General features: G+C 42.1%; 1 protein-coding gene and 1 long non-coding RNA gene across 2 annotated transcripts in view; one reads left to right on the top strand and one right to left on the bottom strand.

Annotated features, from left to right (window-relative positions):
• HHATL (hedgehog acyltransferase like) overlaps nucleotides 1-22,124 on the bottom strand; it is a 63,574-nt gene extending 41,450 nt beyond the window's left edge. Inside the window, exons 1-3 of the mRNA XM_073677228.1 lie at nucleotides 21,874-22,124; nucleotides 12,234-12,357; nucleotides 12,070-12,137 (exon numbers count right to left, since the gene is read on the bottom strand). Of these exons, the coding sequence (XP_073533329.1) occupies nucleotides 12,070-12,137; nucleotides 12,234-12,339 (174 nt within the window). The 5' untranslated portion in view covers nucleotides 12,340-12,357; nucleotides 21,874-22,124. The remainder of the gene's footprint in view (nucleotides 1-12,069; nucleotides 12,138-12,233; nucleotides 12,358-21,873) is intronic.
• Nucleotides 6,719-11,860, top strand: LOC141264856 (uncharacterized). The gene is made up of 3 exons (XR_012320015.1): nucleotides 6,719-7,517; nucleotides 7,824-8,096; nucleotides 10,906-11,860. It is a non-coding gene; the product is annotated as an uncharacterized lncRNA (long non-coding RNA).
• Nucleotides 22,125-27,302: the final 5,178 nt, after the last annotated feature.

Below are 27,302 nucleotides of genomic sequence, written 5' to 3'. Positions count from 1 at the left end.
CCAGTATCCTGTATGGAGCGTTATATGGGGGCCAGTATCCTGTATGGAGCTTTATAAGGGGACCAGTATCCTGTATGGAGCGTTATATGGGGGCCAGTATTCTGTATGGAGCCTTATATGGGGGTCAGTATTCCGTATGGAGCCTTATATGGGGGCCAGTATTCCATATGGGGCCTTATATGGGGGCCAGTATTCCGTATGGAGCCTTATATGGGGGCCAGTATTCCGTATGGAGCCTTATATGGGGGCCAGTATTCCATATGGGGCCTTATATGGGGGCCAGTATTCCTTATGGGGCCTTATATGGGGGCCAGTATTCCGTATGGGGCCTTATATGGGGGCCAGTATTCCGTATGAAGCCTTATATGGGGGCCAGTATTCCGTATGGGGCCATACATGGGGGCCAGTATTCTGTATGGAGCCTTATATGGGGGTCAGTATTCCGTATGGAGCCTTATATGGGGGTCAGTATTCCGTATGGAGCCTTATATGGGGGCCAGTATTCCGTATGGGGCCTTATATGGGGGCCAGTATTCCGTATGAAGCGTTATATGGGGGCCAGTATTCCGCATGGGGCCTTATATGGGGGCCAGTATTCCGTATGAAGCGTTATATGGGGGCCAGTATTCCGCATGGGGCCTTATATGGGGGCCAGTATTCCGCATGGGGCCTTATATGGGGGCCAGTATTCCGTATGAAGCGTTATATGGGGGCCAGTATTCCGCATGGGGCCTTATATGGGGGCCAGTATTCCGTATGGGGCCTTATATGGGGGCCAGTATTCCGTATGGAGCCTTATATGGGGGTCAGTATTCCTTATGGGGCCTTATATGGGGGTCAGTATCCTGTATGGAGCATTATATGGGGTCCATTATACTGTATGGAGGACTATACTGTCCGGTCTGCACTGTGCGCTGTGAGGATTCACCGGTTTCTGAGCTATTGTGGAATTTACAATAGATATCACTCATGTAATGTAAGAAGTGAAATCTTTGCATTGTACTATATATATATATATATTTATCCGCCGTATCTCTGCATCATGAATCGTGGTATGTGTTAAAGGGGCCACTGAGACTCTTTCGCCCGGGGCCCAGAAAAACCTGGAGCCGGCCCTGAGTGCAGGCACACACACGCAGCCCACAGCCCTCCTCCGCACACACCAGCGAAAGGGAAATATAGCATTACGCTCTAAAACATGGATTTGTCCAGGATGTCAGGATAGTAATAGTAACAAAATATTTCAGTGTGGAAACTGCAAACATGATAGGAGAAAATCGAAGAAGGCAGCATTCCCAGTCATTACACAAACTACCATTGCTGCACAGGGAGATGGAGGACAGCAGGTAAAAACGGATACCATCACTTGGTATAAACCATGGTCTAGGTCAGAGCAATTGTCAATGGCAAATAGTTTTCCAGATATGTATAAAAACCCGCTAGGATATTATAAGGTTGTGAAAGGGGTAGCTGAGAACTATGAAGCTACGTGGAGTGATCTGGTACCCCTTTGCAATCTTAATGGAGGAGTACCACTTGTTGAAAAAGTTAAACAAGTCCCTGTAGGAGATGGCATAGAAATTGTGCCAGAAGGTACTAAAACCTTAGACTCAGGAAAACAGTTTATTCTCCGGTTGAGTGCGGTTACAAAAACTATGGCGGAAAGTCTTATCTCCGGATTGCCAGAAATATTCCAAGAGCCCGAGGAGGCTGAAGATAAATTCCATGCTAGGTGTGTAGCTGTGTTCAAAGATCATGACTACAATTTGAATAATCCAAGGGAGTTGGGGTTCCTGAAAAATATGTTTATCACTGGTCTCAGAGAGGACCTCAGGACAGAGGTATATAAGCTACACCCAGAATGTTATATGCACCCTTGGAACAATCGATATCCACATTCAGAGGATTAGAACAGGCCATAAATAAGAGAAAAGAAAAAAAGAAAGATAAGGCCACCCCAATTATGGTAAATATGCACCCCGATGCCTTTCAGGATACTATTAAGGATGTGACGCGCCCCCTGGGCCATGTTGTTAGGGATACCCGGAGCCGGATCAGATGGGGGTTGTAGTCTCCGAGTGGCTGTGACCCGGTCCGTGCCCAGGGTGTCAAACTCAGTGTGTGGCAGTCTTGATAGATGTTATTGGTGTTCTTTAGTGTCGACTACGCCACCCGTTGATTTGCGGTCAAAAGGCCGCCGCTGCAGCAGGGTCCGCTGAGGCTGTTGGTATGTGTGCAGCTTTGGTAGTATAACCCCCAACGGGAGGGGTATAGCCTCAGGGGGTCAGATGTAGAGGATGGTGGTTGTGCAGGTGCAGGAGAGCTAAGCAAGAAGACTCAGAGTCGGGCTGTGCAGTTCAGGGTTTTTACTTACTGCTGTTCTTGTGGTCACTCTGGCCTTAAGTGACCGCCCGAGCCGTGCTGCGTCCACCAGGTCTTGGACTCGGCCAACCCCCAGGTGATTCTGGAGCGTGGTCCTGAGCTCCCTTTCTGACTTGTCCTTCTCTCTGGCCTTCCCCACCAGGGATCCACCTAAGTCCGGCTCCCTCGGGCCTCTTGTTGGTAAACCCTTGTCTCTGGGTTCCCTGACCCTATTCTTGGTTTGCCTTCCGGGTGGATTTAGTGGGTGGTCGTGGCAGATCCTGCCCACGACCTCCGGTCTCTGGCTAAGGTGTGCTGTAGCCTCCACCAGCTTGGGATCCGGTACCCTGTTGCCAACTCTTCACCCTCTGATCTAATTTTGGGTTCTTGGAGTTCCCTCTTCTCCCCCTTCTGGGTCCTTCTTTCTCCTCTCTCTCTGCTTCTCAGGCTCTCTCAGACTGACCAAACCTCTACAAAAGACTGACGTCTCACAGACTGACCCTGATCTAAGATGGTTCCCACCTTATATACTCCCTCTATGTGTGAGCTCAGGTGACCAGCACCCAATGAGCTCCTAGCTTTACCCAGGCTGCTCCCCCTATCTGCCCCTACACTACTGGGATGTTCCACCCCCCCTCCCACTCCAGCCAGGAACAGACACTGTCGTACCTGCACATTTCTCTAGTGGGAGTACCATCGGTCTGTCCCTCGGAAATGGGATGTGTGTAGTGCATGCAGCTAACTGAGCTCAGTTCCACACTCCATCCTTACCCGGGAGTGGAATATCACACCTCTGGGTTGAGGTGCAATACCCCTGTAGCAGCCGAATCCTCAGGGTGCTACATTCCCCCCTGGTAAACCACAGCACGTCCTCGGGCTGTAAGATAACAAAACATCAAAACATACAATTTTTTTTTTTTCATAAACATCAACATATAAAACATCATATATATTATCAGCTATCAAACTTTTCATATAAAACTTTTCATAAATAACATTCTTGTTCCTCCGGCCACGGTGCAACTTGTGACCGGGTAAGGTGCGACAGTCTCTCTTGGAAGAAAACAGTTTCCTATAAAACCGGTAGGGGGCGCTTTAGGAAGCGCAACTATATACAAGGGAAATATGGCCGCTCTCAGTCCTCGGCCAGGTATTAGGGAGGATTGACCGCTCTCAGTCCTCGGTCAGTGGGAATAGGGACACACGGGTTTCAGTTCAATTGGCTGGTCCCAACGGGGACTATATTTTAACTAGAACAGTTCTTATACCCTGACGGGTAACTATGTACAGTCTCTCTCTACCGTACTTCAACGACGGCGTCCTCCTGCTCCTTCTTTAGATTCTTCAGACCCGTCCGGGTCCTCTTGCTCACACTTGTGCCGGGTGAAGGTGACCTCGTCCCCTACGTACAGGTCACGACCTCTGTGTCCCTCCGGCAGATGGCTCTCTACGTCTCTGCGGGTTACAAAGACGTCGCCGGGGGTATGATGGTCTCTTATGAAGCCCCACCCATGCTGCAGGTTGAACTTAATCACAGTCCCGATGGTACGGGGACCATGAGCTGCACGGGGTTCTCTCCTGGTCCGGCTCTTCTGCTCCGCGCTCCTTATCTGCATTTGCTGTTCCCGGACCCGCCTCTCTCTCCGCTCCTTCTCGAAGACCTCGAGCTGCTGCCGGCAGCACTCTGCACGCTCCGCTGCGGCCGCCCGAGTCTCCTGAGTGAACCCCATGAGGTCTTCTCCGGTGGGATCCCACTCAAACTGTGCCTCCTCCAGCGGAGGCGAGGTCCTCTTTACGGGCTTCGGAGCCGGAATCAGGGGTTCGCACATGGGCCTTGCTCTCTGGAGTTCCAGCTGAATATACTCCTGGGGCCATACAAAGGGCTGCCCATCCGGGCACGTATGCTGGGCGAACAGGTCTTCACCCAGGTGCGGCACTCTAGATGTTGAGGGCGCGTTGATGGTAGCGGCGCCCGGGTCGACCAGGCCTTGCGACCAGGCTTGGGGCACCCTAAAGGCAAAGGGCACCGTAAGAACGGCGGCGCCCTGGGTTACTCGGCCCTGCGACCAGGCCGGTGGCTCCGCGGAGGTAGGGGGCGCTGTTGGTATTGCGGCGCCCGGAGGTACTAGGCCTTGCGACCAGGCCGATGGTATTTCCTGCTTTGCCGCGCTCAGGGTCGAGACGCGTGACGTCACAGGGGTCGCGGCCACGGTTACTGCTTGAGGCCTAGTCTGCGGCGGTGACGATGCAGCGACGGGCACGGCAGGGGGAACTTCGGGCTCTGCGACGGGGAGCTGGGGCAGGCGCGCGGTTTCCCGGCTCGGGGTAGAGACGTCCCCTTTACCTGCCTCCGTCCGTTCAGCTCCCTTCTCGGCGCCGTCTCCTGCCTTCATTCCTCCTGCGCCATCCTCAGAGGCGGTCTGTCTCCTCGTCTCGGGCGGCGTGCTCCGCTGACGGGTTTCGGTCTGCTGGGCCATCTCTCGGCTCCACTCCGCCAACGTCTCCCGCTGCACCCGGGCCATCCTCCGTGCGAGGCCCTCCAGCGCGGTCTGTGCACACTCCCGGTCTCGGGGGAGCTGTGCCAGGACCTCCACTAGGCCTAGTGGAGTTGTGGCTTGTAGCAGGCTCCTGACCACTGGGTCGGTGCTGCCTGTCTCTCCCTCCATCTCCGGGTACGCTCTCTCTGGACTCTCCTCCAGACGTCTTGTCTCCGGGTGCGCTCTCTCCAGACTCCTCCAGGCTGCACCCATCTTCGTTCTCTTGTTCTGTCTCCGCCCCCATTGAGGGTGGTCCCGGGGCAACTTCAGTTCCAGGGGCAGTTCTCTTACGCTGATGGACACTTCCAGCATCACAGTCTCTGTTGGTGGGCGCGGTTTCCGCTTTTGGCGCCATTCTTCGACCTGGCCCACGATGGGAGGTGACCTCTTGCCACCCTCTGGCACGCCCATAATGGCGTCCGCTCTTCCAAGGCGGGAAATCTTTGGAAATGGCGGGAATCGTCTCCCAGTGGCGGGAAACTCCATGGATGGCGGGAAAAAGCTGCAAATGGCGGACAACCGGCGGGAAACGACCTGTGATGGGGTCCGTTGGCGGGGACCCTCCGGAACCGGCGGGAGACTTCTTTTTAAGGTAACGGTGAACTTCTCTTCAGGCACGCAGTACCCGGTTGTTGCGGGCACGTTATCCTGCCGACTACGCCAAAGTTGACGCGCCCCCTGGGCCATGTTGTTAGGGATACCCGGAGCCGGATCAGATGGGGGTTGTAGTCTCCGAGTGGCTGTGACCCGGTCCGTGCCCAGGGTGTCAAACTCAGTGTGTGGCAGTCTTGATAGATGTTATTGGTGTTCTTTAGTGTCGACTACGCCACCCGTTGATTTGCGGTCAAAAGGCCGCCGCTGCAGCAGGGTCCGCTGAGGCTGTTGGTATGTGTGCAGCTTTGGTAGTATAACCCCCAACGGGAGGGGTATAGCCTCAGGGGGTCAGATGTAGAGGATGGTGGTTGTGCAGGTGCAGGAGAGCTAAGCAAGAAGACTCAGAGTCGGGCTGTGCAGTTCAGGGTTTTTACTTACTGCTGTTCTTGTGGTCACTCTGGCCTTAAGTGACCGCCCGAGCCGTGCTGCGTCCACCAGGTCTTGGACTCGGCCAACCCCCAGGTGATTCTGGAGCGTGGTCCTGAGCTCCCTTTCTGACTTGTCCTTCTCTCTGGCCTTCCCCACCAGGGATCCACCTAAGTCCGGCTCCCTCGGGCCTCTTGTTGGTAAACCCTTGTCTCTGGGTTCCCTGACCCTATTCTTGGTTTGCCTTCCGGGTGGATTTAGTGGGTGGTCGTGGCAGATCCTGCCCACGACCTCCGGTCTCTGGCTAAGGTGTGCTGTAGCCTCCACCAGCTTGGGATCCGGTACCCTGTTGCCAACTCTTCACCCTCTGATCTAATTTTGGGTTCTTGGAGTTCCCTCTTCTCCCCCTTCTGGGTCCTTCTTTCTCCTCTCTCTCTGCTTCTCAGGCTCTCTCAGACTGACCAAACCTCTACAAAAGACTGACGTCTCACAGACTGACCCTGATCTAAGATGGTTCCCACCTTATATACTCCCTCTATGTGTGAGCTCAGGTGACCAGCACCCAATGAGCTCCTAGCTTTACCCAGGCTGCTCCCCCTATCTGCCCCTACACTACTGGGATGTTCCACCCCCCCTCCCACTCCAGCCAGGAACAGACACTGTCGTACCTGCACATTTCTCTAGTGGGAGTACCATCGGTCTGTCCCTCGGAAATGGGATGTGTGTAGTGCATGCAGCTAACTGAGCTCAGTTCCACACTCCATCCTTACCCGGGAGTGGAATATCACACCTCTGGGTTGAGGTGCAATACCCCTGTAGCAGCCGAATCCTCAGGGTGCTACAGATGCAGTGAAAGCGGCCACTCGGACTGCTCTAGGCGGGAGGGTAGAGAAAAAGCTAGTGGACCCTGAGGAATGCAAACAGGGTGATTTAGAACTCTATGTAGATGGATCACGATTTTACCAAGATGGGACGCCCCATACAGGTTATGCTATAGTCAGCCAAAATGAGGTATTGAAAAGGGAAGCATTGCCTCCTAAGATGTCTGCCCAGGAAGCTGAACTCAAAGCACTCGCTGAAGCGTGTATAATGGCAGAACATAGGGTTGCGAACGTCTTTACTGACAGTCGCTACGCCTTTGGCATTTGCCATGATTATGGTCCCATATGGAAAAGCAGAAAGTTTATTGGTTCTTCTGGTAAACCCATTAAGAATGCAGAAGCAGTAGCTCAACTCCTCAGGGCATTGGAGTTGCCAAAACAAGTAGCTATTGTAAAGGTACAAGCCCACACCAAGGAGTGCACGAAGGAGGCAGAGGGAAACAGGAGGACAGATGCGGCTGCAAAAGCTGCAGCCCTGTTACACCTCCCAGTAGAAACAGACACCGTGCAAGTGTCTGGGAGTGTGGACTTGAACCTCCTGCAAAGCCTACAGGATCAGGCTGCTGCACCAGAAAAGGAGGAATGGATAAAACGCTCAGCTGAACAGGGAGAGGACGGACTGTGGAGAGCAGATAGTAAGTACTGTCTGCTGAGATCTCTGTACTCCATGATGTGCACTCTTTCTCATGGACCAACCCATCAGTCCAAGGATGCAATGGTAAGTCAGGTAAAAATCCATTGGTTAGCACCAGGATTCCATTATGCTTCTGTACAGGGATGCATAATCTGTGCATGTCATAATGTGAGAAAAACGGTGAAGGTGCCACTAAAGTGCACAGCGAGACCATTGTACCTGTTTCAGCTACTTCAGATAGATTTGATACAGCTTCCAAGGGTGGGCACTTATGAGTATGTGCTTGTCTGCATTGACTTGTTTTCATCATGGCCCGAGGCCTGGCCAGTTGCAAAAGCTAATGCTAGAACAGTAGCTAAGAAACTACTCTCAGAAGAACCGTGTTTTTAGTTCTATTCCAGATCCTTCTTCTTTGCAAGGCACGCACAGCCTCAAACCCGGAGACTGGGTGACGATATGAAAACACAAGAAAGAGCTTGGATCCACGATTTGAAGGACCTTACCAAATCCAATTAACAACGTCTACTTCGGTGAAGATGGAGGGAAAACCCACCTGGATCCACGCTTCTCATTGCAAGAAGTTCCACAAGAACTAAGACAAAAGAATGAGCTTTGGGAAGTATTACCCTCTCTTCTTGTTTATACTAATAATGTCATTCCAAGGTAAAAGGGGCGATAAGGTAGCAATGGAGTGGGATAATGAACAAACAAAGCAGTGGAGTAATAAGTTCGTGAAATATCATGACTATGTAGCTCATGTTAGAAATCTTTCAAATTGCTGGATTTTCACTCATGCTCCCATAGCAGCAAAAACTATGCCCTACTTTGTAACTCCAATCTCTGAAGATGAGATACTTAGGGAAAGACGCTGGGACATGTATGCCTTAAACTTGCCATCCCAGGAGAGTAAAACCTCAGCAACTCTGCCAATAACGGGATGGACAAAGCGGCCCTGGTTTCAAGTCAATTTGACTAAACCTCAGAATAATTAGAGTAAGAATAAAGACAATATGTATGAATTTGGGGAATTTGATGGTGCCTGGGTAAACAAGGAAAGCAATAAAAATTATTTAGGAAAGGTACCTGATTGAAACTTAGTTTCGCAGCCAAACATCCAATCCCTTATGATCCTAGTAAAGGCGGTCGACAATGTAAACCAACCTGCCTGGAAAGGTATCTACATAGAAATTGGACAAAAGAACACCTCTTCGCTTTAGGAGACACCCACCAATGTACAGAAAGGGGGGCAATTCATGTAGATGAAGAGACACGGGAAGGCCAATGGGGAGATGGGGCATCCGAGATGTCAATAAGTATTAACACCCAACCCCAATGTTTAGTTCTCCAATACTATGTAACATATCTGGCGGCGTGCTTGCATAGTGCACCACCTCCCACTATGCAAGGCCGCAATCTTACCTGTCTGTCCAGTCTGCTATTCCTGCTCCAGTTCATGCTGTGTGCATGTCCCTTGACTGACTGCTTAGGGCGGCGGCCCGGTTACTTCCTGATTCTTATAGCTGCTGTGGGCGCACCCCTAATGCGTCTCCAGCCTATTGCTGTAAGTCACTGGATATTTAAACCTCCTCCACCCAGTAGGAGGTGCCTGAGCAACTCTTACCTTCAGAGGGCTCCTTGCCTATGTTGTGCCAGGTCCCGTTCTGTTTCTTGCCTGTCCGCCAACCGGGGGGCTGTATTCCCAGGCCTGTCTGAACTATCTCTTAGCCTGTTTGTCCGCCTCTCTGGGGGCCGTATACCCAGACTCGCTCCTGTATCTTGTTGCAGTGTCAGTTCCTGTCTGAACACTCTCCTAGCCTGTTTGTCTCTGTGTCCGTACCTTCCCTTTTCCTGCAGTCTCTGAACCTGCACCTAACTCCTACTCGTTGTCTCTGTACTTCTGTTGTGAGTTTAGAGTCTACTCGCTACTTCACTGTAAGTACGTTGTGTGTATCTGGTTCTACTTTTCCCTTACAGTCTGTTCAGTGTGAACAGAGCCCTGTCCTCTCTGGTTTGCCTTGTTCACCGCTCCGGCGGTTCCTTCCTGCTCTGCCTTGCTCACCACTCCGGCAGTTCCTCCCTGCTCTGCCTTGCTCACCGCTCCGGCGGTTCCTCTCAGCTCTGCCATGCTCACCGCTCCGGCGGTTCCTTCCTGCTCTGCCTTGCTCACTGCTCCGGCGGTTCCTTTCTGCTTTGCCTTGCTCACCGCTCTGGCAGTTCCTCTCCGCTCTGCCTTGTTCACCGCTCCGGCGGTTTCGGTCTGCCTTGCTCACCGCTCTGGCAGTTCCTTCCTGCTCTGCCTTGCTCACCGCTCCGGCGGTTCCTCTCTGCTCTGCCTTGCTCACTGCTCCGGCGGTTCCTTCCTGCTCTGCCTTGCTCACTGCTCTGGCGGTTCCTTTCTGCTTTGCCTTGCTCACCACTATGGCAGTTCCTCTCCGCTCTGCCTTGTTCACCGCTCCGGCGGTTTCGCTCTGCCTTGCTCCTTGGTTCACGGAGTCGTTAGCCGCCGTGCGACCTTGGTCGGATCGGGTAGATACTTAGTTACGCCCCTCCAGGTACTCCTCGGTTCATGGTACAGTGGGATCACTGATCACGCTCACGCCGGTCAGTCCGGGCGCGAGCGTAACATACTATATAGATCTGTCACTATTGACCTAGAGGATTCTTGGTGTCTGTACCCTCAAACGGTATGCCTAGTGACTATTGTCATGGCATTCCTGAATGAATTTCAATTTCAATTACCAAAGGGTGTCTATATAGTATGTGGGGATAAGGCCTATAGATGGATACCAAAGGGGGCACATTGGCCAGGTTAGAACCCGCCACATGGGTCTGGGAGGATGGGGATCTCCCCTATAAGAATATTCCCAGTCACATGCTCGCCAAAAGGAGTATAACCCCCCTTAAGAAAACATCTCATGGGAACTCCTTGGTACCGCAAGGAAGGAATGGTACTTACTGGTCCTCTAGGGGTAACCTTTGGTACAATGAGAAATGCCCAGATGATAGAAGAGTTGGGAGATATTTTTGACAATATAACTGATTGTTTGATGCCCTTAACGTTGAGTCTGCATACATGAATCAACTAATAATGATCACTAATCAACACTCAATGGTACTGGACTACGTGACGGACTCACAGGGAGGTTTTTGTCAGGTGGTCGGTCCAGCATGTTGCCATTTTATAGACCCTACTGGTCTAATGCAAGTTACACAAGATATAAAGCAGGCTCAACGGATTAAGGAAGGTGGTGTAAGAAAAGCAAATGCATTGGATGACTTACAGTACCACTACCCGAATGGCTTTCCTGGATGAATCCTTTAAATTTATTTAAGGGAATAGGTAGTTGGATAAGTGGTGTCATTCATTTCTTGATTCAGGTAGTTTTTATAATACTGGTAATTGCGATAATCATAAGACTATTTGTAATAATTATCAAGAAAATTCCTGCTTCTAATTGTAAATGTTTTCCAGGTAAAACCCGAAATAAAATTGATTCTGATTCTGAAGTAAAGCAAACTCAAGTCATGACTACAATAATCACTGCAGTACGGCGAGAATGCCTCTTCTGCAATAAGATGACTGCAGCGGACTTATCCGATTGTACGTTCTGCGGAAAACCATTGGTCTGACGTAAACCTGATTCGTGGAGCCCAAGAGATAATGGACTTTCTACAACTTATTGGTCACAGATACTGGATCATATAACCCTATAATCATTGTGTAATCATTTACTCCCAACTATCTTATATACTCCTGCACACATATAAAATAATCCCTTCTTAAATATAACGATGATTACTTAGCAAATATAGGGAAAGTAAGGGATAGCGGGTCTGATAACCAGTTAACCTGGATGGATGCACAGTAGGACTGGCATCCCACTACATACGTAGGGTTAGCCCCGTGATGTCGTGAAGTAGGGTAATGTTGCAGGCCTAGGGACATGAGGGACAGATAATTAGACAAGATGATAAAAAGAGGGGAATTGTTAAAATAATGCTTCAGTACCAGCATTGCCTTTAAGAAATCTATTTACTCTGAGATTTTGCTCTAGTCAGCTCATCTTGTTTTTGCCAAAATCGCAAGATTGACCTGTATACACACTTAAGAGTTGGCTGACAGAGCCTATAATTATCATGCTTGTCCTAAATCTGTCCGCGAGGAACATCATCCCTATTCCCCCACATATCAATTCCAGGAAACTCCCTACACATCCCTTAACCTGGATTACACCCAAGGTTAGTGGTAAGCAGAACACTATCTGTGTGAAAGGAGGTTAGCTATATCATACATCATGAACATCCTCCAGAAGAATTGACAAGTAATTATTCTTCACTTTCTGTGTGCCAAAGATCGCATATTTTCTAAGTAATTCTTTACACTTTACATAGTCCTACCCTCTTTTACTAAGGCTATATAATGTGATGACATCTAGTAATAAACAGGATTCTTCTCTTGAGACAGTCTGTAGTGAGTGTCTTATTTGAAAGCACCGATACAAGAGATCTCTTTACAGAGTCTATTTCGTCTTCAACAATAGTAATGGGGTTAATTGCAAAAAAGACTTGTAGTAGCTTAAACCGCCACAAGGTGGCACTGTTATTATTGCTGCCGGCTTGAATCATTGCATCTCACCATTTTTCTCCCAAAGTAATACCAGCCAGATTTGACATTCTCTTTGAATGATTTTCGATTCATGTTATCTGAAAGACAAGAAGACGTCATAAATAGCAATCAGCCTCATATATAATAATCTCCTCCACTATAGTCATAACACATTAATAAAAAACCCGCCATACCTCGAGACGCTTCAAAGATGCCATTCATAGAGTAAACCAGAGCGCAGGTCAGGACCAGAGCGTAGAAGCCGAGCTCATAGTGCGGTAATGCCGTCTTAATCCCCATAGTGGCGGCAAATCAACTCTACAAAAGGAAGAATACTGTCAATCAGCTGAGAATATATACCGTATACGTGATGCCGAGAAATGGGAACGTTCTCTCACCTATTCAATGTCAATATATTCTGCAGAGATGGCAGCACAATAGTAGTTATGTTCTTGTACATAGGGTCAGAATTGCAGTAGTTATATTCTTATACATAGGGGCAGTATTATAGTAGTTATATTCTTGTACATAGGGGCAGTGTTATAGTAGTTATATTCTTGTACATAGGGAGCAGAATTATAGTAGTTATATTCTTGTACATAGGGAGCAGTATTATAGTAGTGATATTCTTGTACATAGGGGACAGTATTATAGTAGTTATATTCTTGTACATAGGGGGCAGTATTATAGTAGTTATATTCTTGTACATAGGGGCAGTGTTATAGTAGTTATATTCTTGTATATAGGGGCAGTATTATAGTAGTTATATTCTTGTACATAGGGGCAGTGTTATAGTAGTTATATTCTTGTATATAGGGGCAGTATTATAGTAGTTATATTCTTGTACATAGGGGCAGTGTTATAGTAGTTATATTCTTGTACATAGGGGGCAGTATTATAGTAGTTATGTTCTTGTACATAGGGGCAGTATTATAGTAGTTATATTCTTGTACATAGGGGGCAGTATTATAGTAGTTATATTCTTGTACATAGGGGCAGTGTTATAGTAGTTATATTCTTGTACATAGGGAGCAGAATTATAGTAGTTATATTCTTGTACATAGGGAGCAGTATTATAGTAGTGATATTCTTGTACATAGGGGACAGTATTATAGTAGTTATATTCTTGTACATAGGGAGCAGTATTATAGTAGTTATATTCTTGTACATAGGGGTAGTATTATAGTTGTTATATACTTGTACATAGGGAGCAGTATTATAGTAGTTATATTCTTGTACATAGGGGCAGTGTTATAGTAGTTATATTCTTGTACATAGGGGGCAGTATTATAGTAGTTATATTCTTGTACATTGGGGTAGTATTATAGTAGTTATATACTTGTACATAGGGAGCAGTATTATAGTAGTTATATTCTTGTACATAGGGGCAGTGTTATAGTAGTTATATTCTTGTACATAGGGGCAGTGTTATAGTAGTTATATTCTTGTACATAGGGGGCAGTATTATAGTAGTTATGTTCTTGTACATAGGGGCAGTATTATAGTAGTTATATTCTTGTACATAGGGGGCAGTATTATAGTAGTTATATTCTTGTACATAGGGGCAGTGTTATAGTAGTTATATTCTTGTACATAGGGAGCAGAATTATAGTAGTTATATTCTTGTACATAGGGAGCAGTATTATAGTAGTGATATTCTTGTACATAGGGGACAGTATTATAGTAGTTATATTCTTGTACATAGGGAGCAGTATTATAGTAGTTATATTCTTGTACATAGGGGTAGTATTATAGTTGTTATATACTTGTACATAGGGAGCAGTATTATAGTAGTTATATTCTTGTACATAGGGGCAGTGTTATAGTAGTTATATTCTTGTACATAGGGAGCAGTATTATAGTAGTTATATTCTTGTACATAGGGGCAGTGTTATAGTAGTTATATTCTTGCACATAGGGAGCAGTATTATAGTAGTTATATTCTTGTACATAGGGAGCAGTATTATAGTAGTTATATTCTTGTACATAGGGGACAGTATTATAGTAGTTATATTCCTGTACATAGGGGTAGTATTATAGTAGTTATATTCTTGTACATAGGGGGCAGTATTATAGTAGTTATATTCTTGTACATAGGGAGCAGTATTATAGTAGTTATATTCTTGTACATAGGGGACAGTATTATAGTAGTTATATTCCTGTACATAGGGGACAGTATTATAGTAGTTATATTCTTGTACATAGGAGCAGTAGTATAGTAATTATATTCTTGTACATAGGGGGCAGTATTATAGTAGTTATATTCTTGTACATAGGGGCAGTGTTATAGCAGTTATATTCTTGTACATAGGGGGCAGTATTATAGTAGTTATATTCTTGTACATAGGGAGCAGTATTATAGTAGTGATATTCTTGTACATAGGGGACAGTATTATAGCAGTTATATTCTTGTACAGAGGGAGCAGTATTATAGTAGTTATATTCTTGTACATAGGGGGCAGTATTATAGTAGTTATATTCTTGTACATAGGGAGCACTATTATAGTAGTTATATTCTTGTACATAGGGGACAGTATTATAGTAGTTATATTCTTGTACATAGGGAGCAGTATTATAGTAGTTATATTCTTGTACATAGGAGCAGTATAATAGTAGTTATATTCTTGTACATAGGAGCAGTATAATAGTAGTTATATTCTTGTACAAAGGAGCAGTATTATAGTAGTTATATTCTTGTACATAGGGGCAGTATTATAGTAGTTATATTCTTGTACATAGGGAGCAGTATTATAGTAGTGACATTCTTGTACATGGGGGACAGTATTATAGTAGTTATATTCTTGTACATAGGGGGCAGTATTATAGTAGTTATATTCTTGTACATAGGGAGCAGTATTATAGTAGTTATATTCTTGTATATAGGAGCAGTATTATAGTATTTATATTCTTGTACATAGGAGCAGTATTATAGTAGTTATATTCTTGTACATAGGGGCAGTATTATAGTAGTTATATTCTTGCACATAGGGAGCAGTATTATAGTAGTTATATTCTTGCACATAGGGGCAGTATTATAGTAGTTATATTCTTGCACATAGGGGGCTTTATTATAGTAGTTATATTCTTGTACATAGAGGGCAGTATTATAGTTGTTATATTCTTGTACATAGGGAGCAGTATTATAGTAGTTATATTCTTGTACATAGGAGCAGTATTATAGTAGTTATATTCTTGTACATAGGAGCAGTATTATAGTAGTTATATTCTTGTACATAGGGGCAGTGTTATAGTAGTTATATTCTTGTACATAGGGGGCAGTATTATAGTAGTTATATCTAGTACATAGGGAGCAGTATTATAGTAGTTATATTCTTGTACATAGGGAGCAGTATTATAGTAGTGATATTCTTGTACATAGGGGGCAGTATTATAGTAGTTACATTCTTGTACATAGGGAGCAGTATTATAGTAGTTATATTCTAGTACATAGGGAGCAGTATTATAGTAGTGATATTCTTGTACATAGGGGACAGTATTATAGTAGTTATATTCTTGTACATAGGGAGCAGTATTATAGTAGTTATATTCTTGTATATAGGAGCAGTATTATAGTAGTTATATTCTTGTACATAGGGGGCAGTATTATAGTAGTTATATTCTTGTACATAGGGAGCAGTATTGTAGTAGCTATATTCTTGTACATAGGGGACAGTATTAAAGTAGTTATATTCTTGTACATAGGGAGCAGTATTATAGTAGTTATATTCTTGTACATAGGAGCAGTATAATAGTAATTATATTCTTGTACATAGGGGCAGTATTATTGTAGTTATATTCTTGTACATAGGAGCAGTATTATAGTAGTTATATTCTTGCACATAGGGGGCAGTATTATAGTAGTTATATTCTTGTACATAGGGAGCAGTATTATAGTAGTTATATTCTTGTACATAGGGGCAGTATTATAGTAGTTATATTCTTGTACATAGGGGCAGTATTATAGTAGTTATATTCTTGTACATAGGGAGCAGTATTATAGTAGTTATATTCTTGTACATAGGGGCAGTATTATAGCAGTTATATTATTGTGCATAGGGGCAGTATTATAGTAGTTATATTCTTGTACATAGGGAGCAGTATTATAGTATTGATATTCTTGTACATAGGGGACAGTATCATAGTAGTTATATTCTTGTACATAGGGAGCAGTATTATAGTAGTTATCTTCTTGTACATAGGAGCAGTAGTATAGTAATTATATTCTTGTACATAGGGGCAGTATTATTGTAGTTATATTCTTGTATATAGGAGCACTATTACAGTAGTTATATTCTTGTACATAGGGAGCAGTATTATAGTAGTTATATTCTTGTAAATAGGAGCAGTATTATAGTAATTATATTCTTGTACATAGGGGGCAGTATTATAATAGTTATATTCTTGTACATAGGGGCAGTGTTATAGTAGTTATATTCTTGTACATAGAGGGGCAGTATTATAGTAGCTATATTCTTGCACATAGGGAGAGTATTATAGTAGTTATATTCTTGTACATAGGGGCAGTGTTATTGTAGTTATATTCTTGTACATAGGGGCAGTATTATAGTAGTTATATTCTTGTATATAGGAGCAGTATTATAGTAGTTATATTCTTGTACATAGGAGCAGTATTATAGTAGTTCTATTCTTGTACATAGGAGCAGTATTATATTAGTTATATTCTTGTACAAAGGGGCAGTATTATAGTAGTTATATTCTTGTACATAGGGGGCAGTATTATATTAGTTATATTCTTGTACATAGGGAGCAGTATTATAGTAGTTATATTCTTGTACATAGGGGCAGTATTATAGTAGTTATATTCTTGTACATAGGAGCAGTATTATAGTAGTTATTTTCTTGTACATAGGAGCAGTATTATAGTAGTTATATTCTTGTACATAGGGGGCAGTATTATAGTAGTTATATTCTTGTACATAGGGGGCAGTATTATAGTAGTTATATTCTTGTACATAGGGGGCAGTATTATAGTAGTTATATTCTTGTACATAGGGAGCAGTATTATAGTAGTTATATTCTTGTACATAGGAGCAGTATTATAGTAGTTATATTCTTATACATAGGAGCAGTATTATAGTAGTTATATTCTTGTACATAGGGGGCAGTATTATAGTAGTTATATTCTTGTACATAGGAGCAGTATTATAGTAGTTATATTCTTGTACATAGGAGCAGTATTATAGTAGTTATATTCTTGTACATAGGAGCAGTATTATAGTAGTTATATTCTTGTACATAGGGGCAGTATTATAGTAATTATATTCTTGTACATAGGGGCAGTATTATAGCAGTTATATTATTGTGCATAGGGGCATTATTATAGTAGTTATATTCTTGTACATAGGGGGCAGTATTATAGCAGTTATATTCTTGTACATAGGGGGCAGTATTATAGTAGTTATATTCTTGTACATAGGAGCAGTATTATAGTAGTTATATTCTTGTACATAAGGGGCAGTATTATAGTAGTTATATTCTTGTACATAGAGGGCAGTATTATAGTAGTTATATTCTTGTACATAGGAGCACTATTATAGTAGTTATATTCTTGCACATAGTAGCAGTATTATAGTAGTTATATTCCTGTACATAGGGGCAGTATTATAGTAGTTATATTCTTGTACATAGGAGCAGTATTATAGTAGTTATATTCTTGTACATAGGAGCAGTATTATAGTAGTTATATTCTTGTACATAGGAGCAGTATTATAGTAGTTATATTCTTGTACATAGGGGGCAGTATTATAGTAGTTATATTCCTGTACATAGGGAGCAGTATTATAGTAGTTATATTCTTGTACATAGGGGCAGTATTATAGTAGTTATATTCTTGTACATAGGGGCAGTATTATAGTAGCTATATTCTTGTATATAGGGGCAGTATTATAGTAGTTATATTCTTGTACATAGGGGCAGTATTATAGTAGTTATATTCTTGTACATAGGGGGCAGTATTATAGTAGTTATATTCTTGCACATAGGGGCAGTATTATAGTAGTTATATTCTTGTACATAGGGGGCAGTATTATAGTAGTTATATTCCTGTACATAGGGAGCAGTATTATAGTAGTTATATTCCTGTACATAGGGAGCAGTATTATAGTAGTTATATTCTTGTACATAGGAGCAGTATTATAGTAGTTATATTCTTGTACATAGGAGCAGTATTATAGTAGTTATATTCTTGTACATAGGGGGCAGTATTATAGTAGTTATATTCCTGTACATAGGGGCAGTATTATAGTAGTTATATTCTTGTACATAGGAGCAGTATTGTAGTAGTTATATTCTTGTACATAGGGGGCAGTATTATAGTAGTTATGTTCTTGTACATAGGGGGCAGTATTATAGTAGTTATATTCTTGTACATAGGGGGCAGTATTATAGTAGTTATATTATTGTACATAGGAGCAGTATTATAGTAGTTATATTCTTGTACATAGGGGCAGTATTATAGTAGTTATATTCTTGTACATAGGGGCAGTATTATAGTAGTTATATACTTGTACATAGGGAGCAGTATTATAGTAGTTATATTCTTGTACATAGGGGCAGTATTATAGTAGTTATATTCTTGTACATAGGGAGCAGTATTATAGTAGTTATATTCTTGTACATAGGAGCAGTATTATAGTAGTTATATTCTTGTACATAGGAGCAGTATTATAGTAGTTATATTCTTGTACATAGGGGGCAGTATTATAGTAGTTATATTCTTGTACATAGCAGCAGTATTATAGTAGTTATATTCTTGTACATAGGGAGCAGTATTATAGTAGTTATATTCTTGTACATAGGGAGCAGTATTATAGTAGTTATATTCTTGTACATAGGAGCAGTATTATAGTAGTTATATTCTTGTACATAGGGGGCAGTATTATAGTAGTTATATTCTTGTACATAGCAGCAGTATTATAGTAGTTATATTCTTGTACATAGGAGCAGTATTATAGTAGTTATATTCTTGTACATAGGAGCAGTATTATAATAGTTATATTCTTGTACATAGGTGCAGTATTATAGTAGTTATATTCTTGTACATAGGGGGCAGTATTATAGTAGTTATATTCTTGTACATAGGAGCAGTATTATAGTAGTTATATTCTTGTACATAGGAGCAGTATTATAGTAGTTATATTCTTGTACATAGGTGCAGTATTATAGTAGTTATATTCTTGTACATAGGGGGCAGTATTATAGTAGTTATATTCTTGTATATAGGGGCAGTATTATAGCAGTTATATTCTTGTACATAGGGGGCAGTATCATAGTAGATACACGTGTACAGGTAAGACAGTACTATGACAATTATATCCTCGTCTACAGTGAGACAATACAGTACACAATGGAAACATGATAGACCATGTGAAATAGTAAGGAAGGTCAAGCATACGACACATTACCTGTGGCCATAATGAAAGTGCAGATGCCGTGAAACGCGCGTTGAGGTGTGAGTTAGCTGTGCACACATCCCTTCCATCATGGCCACAAGTAATGGATCATATGTTTGACCTTCCTTACTCTTTCACATGGTCTACTTATGTTATTTATCTATGCTATTCTGGTTATTTCACTTGGATCAATTTTTTTGGTCTGTGCCATCATTGAAACGATATAGTTATTTATTTCCCAGTGCGGATCCAGTAAATATTTGTATGATTGATCCATATATACATATATTTCTGTTATCATGTCCCATTACGACAATGACTTTTTAACTCTTCTGCTATCTAATATATTGTATACTATATTTTTTATAATATCCAAATAAAATGTGTTATTTTTTTTATATCTCTGGATCGTGTGCTCCTTCATGGTCGCTATAGGTTTGCTTTGTTAATTTTGGAAGGGATCATCTTATTATTGTATAGTCGGATTTTTTTTTCGGTTTCATATACAGTTATATAATGTATACAGTAAAGTCCCTTTTATAAAGGCTGATATTGGAGGGATGACTCTATCTAGAAACGCTCGATTCCTGATTATCGTCTCGTGTAAATCAGCAAAACGCTTGTTTGTGAGATAGTTTTTAAACTTGCTAAAACACAAATCTCCTTTCTCAGCCGGTTAAACAGATGATTAAATGTCAGCGGTCCTCACGTGTCATTGTGCCCTTACCCGGGGTCTCGGCAGGGTCTCGGCACATCACGTCTGTTTGGAAATGTTTTTAGTATTCATTACGTGACTGGATCGTTTTGTCGGTGATCTCTTTCATACCCTCCCTGACTTGTTTTGGCTCCTGTTCCTTGCTGATAACATTGAGCCTCTCCAGGGTGGGCTTTCACACTGTGACGCTACACACATTTACACTACAATCTGCTCCTCTTCTATCTTGTAAGTTAATTTACTGGTAAAGTTTTTATTTTCTCATGAGCCAATGACGACTATTTGGTGGAAAATATGGCGACAGGGTCGGAATTCTTGACTTTCAATAACTCTTAGGCCAATGATATGCGGCGACTCTTTAGGGAAGAGCGATGGTGAGGTGCGGAGTATTTTTATCAGGGTCTATGACTTGTAATTAATTTACTCTTGCATGCATTTATTAATTGTTGCATAGTTGATATGTAAACATTAATTGCTTAATAAAATATATTAAGGTTTAAAATACTCTTCTGTATCTAGGGCTTTCTTTACTATTTGCCCCTGTGACATTGTACACGTTTATGTAGCGTTTTTTGTTTTTTTCAGGAATACCCATTCCTAACTTATTCTGCTCTCTGCTGGATATATTTTTCCAGACCAATCGGCTCATCTGTTTGCAACTCAAATCGATTAAATATCAGAAATTAAAGGAAAACTATTGATTTTGATTTTTACTATATATGATGAGATCTCAATAGAGGGGTTTCGTGCGCTCAACGTCCCCCAAAAAAGGAAAGTAATGGGAAAATAGACTTTGCCTTAAAGCCTATCACAGCAGCTGCTATAGCTCCCCTGGTGGTGGATGGGTGGTATGACAAGATACCCTTCATGTGCAGACTGCAGAGTGAAGAAGTGCTGCAGGGGATCTGCTATAAGAAGGATGTGTGGAGTTGGTGCTCGGGTTACTTCTCGCACTTTGTAATGTCAGCAATGCTGGTGGCAGCTAATTCAGCCGCCGCGTTCTTCATCTCTTTCCATTAATAGCGCAGCCGCTAAAGCCGCTGTCACCGCAGTGCATGGAGTCTGCAGCAAAATCCACCAACCCATCCACACTGCTACAATGTAACAGCAGCAGAATACTCTGCCACAATGTAACAGCAGCAGAATACTCTGCCACAATGTAACAGCAGCAGAATACTCTGCCACAATGTAACAGCAGCAGAATACTCTGCCACAATGTAACAGCAGCAGAATACTCTGCCACAATGTAACAGCAGCAGAATACTCTGCCACAATGTAACAGCAGCAGAATACTCTGCCACAATGTAACAGCAGCAGAATACTCTGCCACAATGTATAAGCAGCAGAATACTCTGCCACAATGTAATATCCAATCCCCTGGGGAACAGCTGGGGGGGGGGGGGGAAGCTGGGAGTCTTGTACTTTCCCTATTTATTTATTTATTGTGAAATGTTACAATGTATCAATCTGTGCTGTTATAATCTATCCAGAGCTGTTATAACTGAGACAATGTGACGGAATATCCCACAGAGCAATGTAATAATATCAGAGCTCCAGAGAAATATCTGCAGTGCAAAAATCAGTATTCTGCTCCAGTGTACAGGACACTGGGTGGTATAAAGAGGGGCATAGGCTCTGCAATGCTAATCAAGGCTGGACACAATGCTCCATTATTGAGGGTCCCCCCCCCCCCTCTTCATCACTGACCTTGAGGTGCAGAATGTGGGAGCCCAGGATGGATGAAGGCAGGAGATCAGAGTCCAGCAGGGAGAGAGCAGGGAAGAGTCAGCAGAGAGGGACCCATGTATCCAGGGGGAGGACTGTCAGGGGCTCACAAGTAAGTTTAGATGGATCTGGGAGGCTGGAATGAGCTGTGCAGGGATGGGATGGTTCAGGGGCCGCCTGTCACACAATGACTGGAGAGAGGGGCTGGGGGTAATGGCAGGTGCACAGATGCACAAGGGGCCTGGGGGCAGATATATTGGGGTGTCTGATGTCTGCACCCCCCCCCCCCCTCGCCTGTGACAATACACTCCATATAGCTCATGTCCCAATGATATCAGACTATGACTTTAGGGGAGGGGGGATTATATTCACTGACTGTAGGGGTCTCAATCAGAACCCTCTGCTTTGTGAGTGTCAGAGGCATACTTACCATGGTGGCAACGTATCTTATGGGGTCACACATTTTATCCAAATGGGCTCAGACCCTCTGGATATGACTTAGTCCCTCCAGTGGAGACATACAAGCCATGATGGAAAGTTCTGCAACTTTCTAACATATTCTGGGATTACATTTAAATTTTCAAGATCTCTGATTACTGTCAGTGAATATACAGGTGCATCTCACAAAATTAGAATATCATCATAAAAGTTAATTTATTTCAGTTCTTCAATACAAAAAGTGAAACTCCTATATTATATAGAGTCATTACACACAGAGGGATCTATTATATAGAGTCATTACACACAGAGGGATCTATTATATGGAGTCATTACACACAGAGGGGTCTATTATATAGAGTCATTACACACAGAGGGATCTATTATATAGAGTCAGTACACACAGAGGGATCTATTATATAGAGTCATTACACACAGAGGGATCTATTATATAGAGTCATTACACAGAGGGATCTATTATATAGAGTCATTACACACAGAGGGATCTATTATATAGTCATTACACACAGAGGGATCTATTATATAGAGTCATTACACGCAGAGGGATCTATTATATAGTCATTACACACAGAGGGATCTATTATATAGAGTCATTACACAGAGGGATCTATTATATAGAGTCATTACACACAGAGGGATCTATTATATAGAGTCATTACACACAGAGGGATCTATTATATGGAGTCATTACACACAGAGGGGTCTATTATATAGAGTCATTACACACAGAGGGATCTATTATATAGAGTCAGTACACACAGAGGGATCTATTATATAGAGTCATTACACACAGAGGGATCTATTATATAGAGTCATTATACACAGAGGGATCTATTATATAGAGTCATTACACACAGAGGGATCTATTATATAGAGTCATTACACACAGAGGGATCTATTATATACAGTCATTACACACAGAGGGATCTATTATATAGAGTCATTACACACAGAGGGATCTATTATATACAGTCATTACACACAGAGGGATCTATTATATAGAGTCATTACACACAGAGGGATCTATTATATAGAGTCATTACACACAGAGGGATCTATTATATAGAGACATTACACACAGAGGGATCTATTATATACAGTCATTACACACAGAGGGATCTATTATATAGAGTCATTACACACAGAGGGATCTATTATATAGAGTCATTACACACAGAGGGATCTATTACATAGAGACATTACACACAGAGGGATCTATTATATACAGTCATTACACACAGGGATCTATTATATAGAGTCATTACACACAGAGGGATCTATTATATAGAGTCATTACACACAGAGGGATCTATTATATAGAGTCATTACACACAGAGGGATCTATTATATAGAGTCATTACACACAGAGGGATCTATTATATAGAGTCATTACACACAGAGGGATCTATTATATAGAGTCATTACACAGAGGGATCTATTATATACAGTCATTACACACAGAGGGATCTATTATATACAGTCATTACACACAGAGGGATCTATTATATAGAGTCATTACACACAGAGGGATCTATTATATAGAGTCATTACACACAGAGGGATCTATTATATAGAGTCATTACACACAGAGGGATCTATTATATAGAGTCATTACACACAGACGGATCTATTATATAGAGTCATTACACAGAGGGATCTATTATATAGAGTCATTACACAGAAGGATCTATTATATACAGTCATTACACACAGAGGGATCTATTATATAGAGTCATTACACACAGAGGGATCTATTACATAGAGTCATTACACGCAGAGCGATCTATTACATAGAGTCATTACATGCAGAGCGATCTATTACATAGAGTCATTACACGCAGAGCGATCTATTATATAGAGTCATTACACACAGAGGGATCTATTATATAGAGTCATTACACAGAGCGATCTATTATATAGAGTCATTACACACAGAGGGATCTATTATATAGAGTCATTACACACAGAGGGATCTATTATATAGAGTCATTACACACAGAGGGATCTATTATAGAGTCATTACACACAGAGAGATCTATTATATAGAGTCATTACACACAGAGGGATCTATTATATAGAGTCATTACACGCAGAGCGAACTATTACATAGAGTCATTACACACAGAGGGATCTAATATATAGAGTCATTACACACAGAGGGATCTATCATATAGAGTCATTTCACAGAGCGATCTATTATATAGAGTCATTACACACAGAGGGATCTATTATATAGAGTCATTACACACAGAGGGATCTATTATATAGAGTCATTACACACAGAGGGATCTATTATATAGAGTCATTACACACAGAGAGATCTATTATATAGAGTCATTACACACAGAGGGATCTATTATATAGAGTCATTACACACAGAGAGATCTATTATATAGAGTCATTACACGCAGAGGGATCTATTATATAGAGTCATTACACACAGAGGGATCTATTATATAGAGTCATTACACGCAGAGCGATCTGTTATATAGAGTCATTACACGCAGAGGGATCTATTATATAGAGTCATTACACACAGAGGGATCTATTATATAGAGTCATTACACACAGAGCGATCTATTATATAGAGTCATTACACACAGAGTGATCTATTATATAGAGTCATTACACACAGAGGGATCTATTATATAGAGTCATTACACAGAGAGCGATCTATTATATAGAGTCATTACACACAGAGGGATCTATTATATAGAGTCATTACACACAGAGGGATCTATTATATAGAGTCATTACACGCAGAGCAATCTATTATATAGAGTCATTACACGCAGAGGAATCTATTATATAGAGTCATTACACACAGAGGGATCTATTATATAGAGTCATTACACACAGAGGGATCTCTTATATAGTCATTACACACAGAGGGATCTATTATATAGAGTCATTACACACAGAGGGATCTATTATATAGAGTCATTACACAGAGAGCGATCTATTATATAGAGTCATTACACGCAGAGGGATCTATTATATAGAGTCATTACACACAGAGGGATCTATTATATAGAGTCATTACACACAGAGGGATCTATTATATAGAGTCATTACACACAGAGGGATCTATTATATAGAGTCATTACACACAGAGAGATCTATTATATAGAGTCATTACACGCAGAGGGATCTATTATATAGAGTCATTACACACAGAGGGATCTATTATATAGAGTCATTACACAGAGAGCGATCTATTATATAGAGTCATTACACACAGAGGGATCTATTATATAGAGTCATTACACGCAGAGGGATCTATTATATAGAGTCATTACACGCAGAGCGATCTATTATATAGAGTCATTACACGCAGAGGAATCTATTATATAGAGTCATTACACACAGAGGGATCTATTATATAGAGTCATTACACACAGAGTGATCTATTACATAGAGTCATTGCACACAGAGTGATCTATTATATAGAGTCATTACACACAGAGGGATCTATTATATAGAGTCATTACACACAGAGGGATCTATTATATAGAGTCATTACACACAGAGGGATCTATTATACAGAGTCATTACACACAGAGTGATCTATTATATAGAGTCATTACACGCAGAGGCATCTATTATATAGAGTCATTACACACAGAGGGATCTATTATATAGAGTCATTACACACAGAGGGATCTATTATATAGAGTCATTACACGCAGAGGGATCTATTATATAGAGGCATTACACACAGAGGGATCTATTGTATAGAGTCATTACACACAGAGGGATCTATTATATAGAGTCATTACACACAGAGTGATCTATTATATAGAGTCATTACACGCAGAGGCATCTATTATATAGAGTCATTACACACAGAGGGATCTATTATATAGAGTCATTACACACAGAGGGATCTATTATATAGAGTCATTACACGCAGAGGGATCTATTATATAGAGGCATTACACACAGAGGGATCTATTGTATAGAGTCATTACACACAGAGGGATCTATTATATAGAGTCATTACACACAGAGGGATCTATTATATAGAGTCATTACACAGAGTGATCTATTATATAGAGTCATTACACGCAGAGGGATCTATTATATAGAGTCATTACACACAGAGGGATCTATTATATAGAGTCATTACACACAGAGGGATCTATTATATAGAGTCATTACACACAGAGGGATCTATTATATAGAGTCATTACACACAGAGGGATCTATTATATAGAGTCATTACACACAGAGTGATCTATTATATAGAGTCATTACACACAGAGGGATCTATTTCACGTGTTTATTTCTGTTAATGTTGATGATTATGGCTTACAGCCAATGAAAACACAAAAGTCATTATCTCAGTAAATTAGAATACTTTATAACAATAGCTTGAAAAATGTTTTTACAATCCGAAACGTTGTCCTCCTGAAATGTCTGTTCAGTAAATGCCCTCAATACTTGGTCGGCTCCTTTTGCATCAATTACTGCATCAATGCGGCAATGTGGCATGGAAGGATCAGCCTGTGGCATGGAGGGATCAGCCTGTGGCATGGAGGGATCAGCCTGTGACATGGAGGGATCAGCCTGTGGCATGGAGGGATCAGCCTGTGGCCCTGCTGAGGTGTTATGGAAGCCCAGGTGGCTTTGATATCAGCCTTCAGCTCGTCTGCATTGTGGGGTCTGGGGTCTCTCATCTTCCTCTTGGCAATACCCCATAGATTCTCTATAATAGATTCTCTATGGGGTTAAGGTCAGGCGAGTTTGCTGCCAATCAAGCACAGTGATACTGTTGTTTTTAAACCAGATATTGGTACTTTTGGCAGTGTGGACAGGGGCCAAGTCCTGCTGGAGAATGACATTTCCATCTCCATAAAGCTTGTCGGCAGAGGGAAGCATGAAGTGCTGCAAAATGTCCTGGTAGACGGGTGCGCTGACTTTGGTCTTGATAAAACACAGTGGACCTCCAC

The sequence above is a fragment of the Phyllobates terribilis genome, unplaced genomic scaffold, assembly GCF_046119375.1.
Source record: "Phyllobates terribilis strain yellow unplaced genomic scaffold, ASM4611937v1 Scaffold_4__5_contigs__length_816908805, whole genome shotgun sequence".
In the NCBI taxonomy this organism is placed as follows: Eukaryota; Metazoa; Chordata; class Amphibia; order Anura; family Dendrobatidae; genus Phyllobates; species Phyllobates terribilis.
The sequence above is the reverse complement of the archived record's forward strand: the minus strand, read 5'-3'. Positions and strand labels throughout refer to the sequence as shown.